The 6,265-nt window shown below is 49.4% G+C and overlaps 2 protein-coding genes across 2 annotated transcripts; one reads left to right on the top strand and one right to left on the bottom strand.

Moving 5' to 3' along the window:
• Positions 1-2,719: 2,719 nt before the first annotated feature.
• On the bottom strand, positions 2,720-3,107 carry PODANS_2_3940 (uncharacterized protein; the record flags this gene model as incomplete). Its single annotated transcript, XM_001911110.1, has 2 exons — positions 2,720-2,770; positions 2,829-3,107. The coding sequence occupies 2 exons, from the start codon at positions 3,105-3,107 to the stop codon at positions 2,720-2,722; spliced, it is 330 nt and encodes a 109-aa protein (XP_001911145.1).
• Positions 3,108-5,915: 2,808 nt separating this feature from the next.
• PODANS_2_3930 (uncharacterized protein) lies at positions 5,916-6,203 on the top strand (the record flags this gene model as incomplete). Its single annotated transcript, XM_001911109.1, has 1 exon — positions 5,916-6,203. The coding sequence occupies one exon, from the start codon at positions 5,916-5,918 to the stop codon at positions 6,201-6,203; it is 288 nt and encodes a 95-aa protein (XP_001911144.1).
• Positions 6,204-6,265: the final 62 nt, after the last annotated feature.

Genomic DNA, 6,265 nt, shown 5'->3' with positions numbered 1-6,265 from the left:
CAGTCATGGCAGTCTCAAACAATCCACCATATGGCTCACTCTACAGACCGTCTCTGTGGCTGCACCTTTTGGTATCACTTCTTCCAGTCCCTACCACCACCATCAGGCATTATCACCATCCTCTATTCGACACACTTGTTCCGCGAGAAGCCAGGGCCGACTAATGACGAGACGATTTTTGTTTTGCTTCAGGCGCATTCAGCAGTTGTATTTATCTATCAGGTGTTACCGTTCACCGCTGCTTGTTATTATTTTTTGTTGTTGTTGGCCTCTCTCGTCTGTTTTCTTTTGTCTTTCACAGCTCTTCATTTTTCGCACACACATCGACAACGAAGCACCGCCACACACACGCAGACAACTCTCGCATACTCACAATCATCCGACCGAATCTCTTTTTTATTATCACACACAAGGCGAAATGTTGTGGGGAAGGCAGGGAAGGGGGTGGGGGGAGGAAATACTGTCTTTGCAGAGATACTACACACACTCTGACTGTTGGTTCTTTCTTCGTTGCTCTTTTCTCTCTCATGGCCATGTTTTTGTTTCAAATATTTTGAGAGAAAACCTGGTTGCTAGGGGAGTAGGAATTAATGACATGAAAAGAATCAAGCTCAAGAGAAAGGAGGAGATCAAGTTTTCTTCTCGGGTCAAACAGATTTCCGCTCACAAGATATCTCTCTCACACACAGTCTCTTGACACAGACACAATGCCGTGGCCAGGTGCCGGCTGCTTGCTCTCTCTCTCACTCTCTCTCGCTCTCAAAATCATAGAAACACTTTTTAATCAGGAATAAATAGGGAAGGGAACCAATAATTCACGCTCCAACTCTAAATCTGTTGATGCGTTTCTACTTGTGAAAATGTCAACGTAAATCACACCGCGACTTATTGGTATTTCCTTGTTTAAAGACCAAAGGCCTGGAGCTTTCCTCTCAGTATTCAAGTGAATTCATGATGATCAGGCAAAGAAGCTGTTGTGACAAAGACGGCACGCGTTCCACTGCGTGTCGTCTTCAGACTTCGATCCATCGTGACTGCAATGATCAATGAGCAGGGAAGATTCACCAGTGGCACAACCTTTTTTCTACGTCTACAACGCGCTATATCATCACACTTGAAGCTTAGAAGACCCAAGCGAGGGTGGTACTCTCTCACCTACTCCTTTTCCAAAGAAGTTTTACTAAGCAGTCACAACACAAGGCAGGCTTGGCAACTGCGATACCCAGGATCCCTTGTTACGTGCTATTCGGGTTTTCCGGGCTTGTCTCGTCACCGAGAAGGGCGCGAGCTTCAGCCCTGGTGTTGAGGCATTCACTTGAAGGCTTGGAACAATGTCGTAAAGAGCCCCAGACCCAGCTGTTGCTTACTGGTGTGTTAGTAGTTTATGAGTCAGTAGATTAGCCAAGCTCGTTATGACAGCTCATGAGGTGATGTGTGGGATTAATCTGTTCCACGTGGAACAATCTACAATTCCACATATATCTACTGACTACTTGTGTAGCAGTTGTGAAGTCTTGGGGGTTGTGCCAAGCAGACTCTGACTAAAAACGGTGAACAGGTGGACCAGATGTTACTACATCAGATGTTAGATCTGTGCCTTTCACTCCCTCCATGTGGGATGCCATTGACGAAGCGAAGCTTACGAAAGCTACACTCTACCAGTTGAAGTCCTGACCACGTTTCTGGATCATTCTAGCCAAGCCATATGTAACTAGGGGGGTGGTGAGCTGGTTGAGGTCATAAGGGTATAAAGAATCCGAAGCTTCACTCTCCACGTGGGATAACGGTGGATGGGCACGGAGTTAAGCCAGTCTATGTGTCTACCAGTCAATATGAGTTCAGTCTACCCAAGCTCGCTGCTCTTTACTGACAACATGGGTTCTAGAATCTAGATCAACCCCCCAACCCACAAAGTGGTCCGACTACTCGGGTCCATCACTCCTCCACGTGGAACAATGAACCAGTTCATCCTCCCTCAAGACCATCATCACCCTCATGTCCCTCTCGACCCAAGGATGCCAAAATCCTTTTTTCTTCCCCCAGATATCCACATCCCTCTTTCGTTCCTGACCCAACAGCCCGGGCCAGATCCCACCTCTCTTCCGAAAGCATCCAGTCGCACGTTACCTTTGCAACCGTGGCTTGAACTAAAAACCCTATCCCATCACGCATAATCAAAGAAATATTAATCAGTTCCGTCTGATATCCATCCCGCCCTGTTGTTGTCCCTGTCAAGTCCCGGCCCTGAAAAGTCCCAACGGAACGGTTGACAAATCAGACACACTCCCGTCCACGGGGAACTTGGTGGAGAACTTTTCTGAAAGCCAAAATCCGAACCCGACATTCTGGCACCATCCGTTCTTTGTCGAGTGGTGTCTTCAAGTTTAAGTTTCTTTAAACTCCCCTCTCCACATTCTTACGTACATGGACTCCGTGCGCATTGCAAAAAAACAAAAAAAACCCAAAAAAAAACCGGTTATAGGCCGGGTTTGTTTAAACCCGTCCCGTTGCTGCTTCAACTTGGATTGGTAAGAAACTTTGCTAATTCTCTCTGCCGGCGAAACTAAAAAAGAGCCTTTTGTCTTTGTCTGATGGCGCGAGAGCGAGAGGTCTTCTTACCAAATACTCGGTGATCTAATCTACCGACTGAGAGATGGCTTGTGGCCGGTCGGTTGGTCGCTAATGCCACGCCCACTTGTGCTTACAAGGATAGTTCAGATCAGGGGGAGATTCTACGATGCGAGTGTTGGGAGAACTTGAGGATCTTTGCCTGTTGTAAATATAAGTGAGCCGGGAGATTGACACGATTTGCAGGTGGCGAGACGAACCATAAGATTTGTTGTACGCCTGGTCGGATCGATATTGGGTCGGTCATCGACTATGTTTGTAAATTTAAGGCGGCAGGTGGAACCAACTGTGTTGGGATTGGTTACGGGATATAGTTTGAAAGTTCGATGTCGGTTCATTCCTCGATGGCCGTAGGTGGGTTTTATGTAGGTAGACACTCCATCAGATACAAACCGCGCGTGCGTCACACCCCATGATTCGATGTTGGCTGCCAGTTGGGGTGGTATGGACACTGTGGTGGCAGGCAGAGAAGCAGACATTGGTGTGTGTGTCGAGTGTCGAGAAGCACTGGGTCGGATCAGCCAGCCCGGTGGAAAGCCAAAAGTCAGAGAGGGGCAAAGGCATCGAGATGCAGCGGACGGACGGTGTTTTAAGCTTTTTGTTATTTATGTAGGTAAGCAGTCTTGGAGATCCTCCTCATCGAGATCTCTCCTGTTATCGATCTCGATGACACGCCAGCACGGCGAGGTCCTCGCCCCTGATTGATTGATTGATGGACACCAAACACGCGCCACACCTGCAAGCTATATCAGCCGAGCATGTCACCACGGCGAGGAGGGGCGATCGGAGGCCATGGTCAGCCATCGGGCATGGCATTTTGATGGTGAAGTATGGGCATTGGACAAAAGCGATCACATTGATGGCTTGCATGGTTGCGGAGGCTACCTTCCTGATACCCCGCTCCCCATCTTATCGTGGGGCATTATCAGAGTCACCATCACCACCGAATAGTTGACACACACAAGTAGGCTCCCATATCATATCATAAATTATGCCTTGAAAGATGGTCATTACGCTTTTAAAGATAGTTAATAGGCCTTTAAAGATGTTTGAAGACCTATTAATTTGCTTTTTGAAGTATGGCCTATAAAATAATATATGTTAACTCACTTTTACTGTGTCGATTAATTTGTGGGCAGGGTGTCAACCTGCCTTCACGCCCTCCAACGTCGCAAGCCTACCCAGTAGGGCCCTGCCAAGCTGAAGTAGGGTGTTAGTTCACAGTTGGAGAAAACTCGGGTGGATTCGAGAATCAGGAGAGTGAGAAAGGAAGTTTGTGTGACTGTGTGCGTGATTCTGTTTTGGATAGATCGATCGGTCTCGAACGCACAACCCAAGCTCTCTCAGTCTCCGCCAGACGGAAGGGCCGCAGGATTCCAGAACATTGACAACCTGGAAGGGCGGGCCCGTAAGGATACCGTAACAGGGTAGAAACAGGGCGGGAATTGACCGCGAGCTGGAGGGGTTGAACCCGATTTTGATGGAGCAGTTTCAAGGGCAAATTGTGTAGCCAAAACAAGAGCTGCGAGTGAGCAGGCATCGGCGAAATATGGCATTTCCAAAGAAGTCGATAGGGAAATCGTGGAAATGCTGTAATAATGATGCTCTGCCTTGAATTTGCGAATTCGTGGTGGGCAAGCTGGCTTTCAGCCCAACCAGCTTCTTTCGAGTGGGTCTGAATCTTGAAACGGTCCGCATCTGGCGGGGATTAAGGTTGGCCAGGGGCAGCGACCCCGCTCAAGACGCAAGCCTTTTTGGTGGCAGAAAACGGAAAACGCACAAACATTTGTGAAGAGACAATGCTTTCTTGTATCGGGGTCCTAAATTGCCTCTGTTTGAACTGTTGTTTGAGGAAGGGAGTCATCCTCAGATGCATTCTCATTCCGATGTATTAGGTGTAGCAGATACTGCTTGCGTGTGTTGCTGCGAATGGCCACCATCAGTGGTCAGGAGCTTTTCTGCCAACAGGACGACGGGAGCAGTATCAAAGAAGACGTCCGTGAGAGCTGGAGATGAGTGGAGATAAGAGAAAATGGTGAATGTTTCAGGTTCCTGATGTTTAATTGACGGTACAATACACAGTACAAACGGCGACCTCGGACAAGTCGGCATCAAACCTGGCCGAGAAAAAGAGGGTAGAATATTTTCGGAGGTTCGCCATTGTTCTAAGCAGAGCCGAACACCGGGTGAGGGCCGCACCACGCATGAAGCTTCATTCTTTTAACTGGATTTTCTCTTGGCACAGAGGTTTCAACAGCCCCAACCCTCACAATGTGTCGTGAATTTGGTAATTTTCCACTTGGCTGCTGGGGATTAGGTAACCGGAGCGACCTCAGGCACAGCACGTGAGAGGTTGTTTTTCTAACACTGCGCTGCCAGTGGCAGGCGACCTTCCAGCGTGGATCCTGCCGCTGCGTTCAAGGGCAAGCCGCGTGTCTGGGCAGTGCGATCGGGCTTTGAAAGAGAGATCATGGTCTGGATTGGCAGGTAATATGCACGAACCCGAGTCCAGACCAGAGCAGAGCACGCAATCCTTCGACTGGACAACACCGGACATCCTGCTCTGACACCTGCGGATGGCTCTTTGTGGCGAGCGGAAATAAAGACTCCGGCAGCAACACTTCCATAACGTTTGGTTGATGCAGACCGTCAAACCTTCAAACGGCGCCGCTGCTTGCACCGAGAGATAAGAGACGGACGGACGAAACTTGAGCATGCCCAGCTTCAGCCTCGGGCCATTGATTCACTGTTCATTTGTCTGCTGCAGCATATGGGTCATACGTGTGTCCACGAAAGTAGGACTTTTTGGTAGGACAAACCCGCTGATCAAGAAACCATTCATGTAACGGGGCGTAAGTTTAAGCCAAGAGCCAAGAGCAGGGCGTTCTGTGTGACTTACAGCGGGCTACCCGGTGTCGCTGTAGCGTAGCCAGAAACGCACACCCCCTCCCCCTGCTCCCGTCCCTGGCAAGCTTGAGCTTTTCTCCCACACCCCAAGTCCAGGCTCCTGTTGGTTGGACCCAGCCAGACGAATAAAGTCTTGGTCTGGCCCAGTCCATCCCTTTTACCCACATCTCGCTCTCACTCTCCAACATCATAAAGGCACACACACTCCCCTCACCAACTCTCCTCCTCACCCCAAGGATACCAAAAATAAACATTCAACGCTGGCCTCAACCCAAGTCAGTTTCTTATCCGATGGTCGAGCTCCTCTCTGGTCTAGCTCCTCTCTGGTCTCGACAAACAACAGCCATTTAATCGCCGCTACTACGAACGACTCAGACACTATGTCGTCTCACCGTCCAAAGGCACCATACAGCTCCCTCTCTGGCTCCTCTTCATCATCCTACTCCGCTTCGGATTCAGACCTCTCCAGCTCCAGCTCACGATCCTCAGTACGACACAGCATGGATTCCACACAGCGCCCCGTACAGGTCTCCGTCATCCGCTGCTTGCGATGTGCGCGTGCCGAAGAGTTGACCAGCACCGACGACCCCAACAGCTCTGGAATGGTCCAAATCGGTACCAACATCTACTATTGCAACAGATGCGCCAAGATGGTTGGCTACACGTGAACTACAAACCTCTAGAAGCGACATGCCAAAAAAAACCTCACGGACTCGCTTTGCTCGTCAAC

Source organism: Podospora anserina, chromosome 2 (assembly GCF_000226545.1).
Source record: "Podospora anserina S mat+ genomic DNA chromosome 2, supercontig 2".
Classification (NCBI taxonomy): Eukaryota; Fungi; Ascomycota; class Sordariomycetes; order Sordariales; family Podosporaceae; genus Podospora; species Podospora anserina.
The sequence above is the reverse complement of the archived record's forward strand: the minus strand, read 5'-3'. Positions and strand labels throughout refer to the sequence as shown.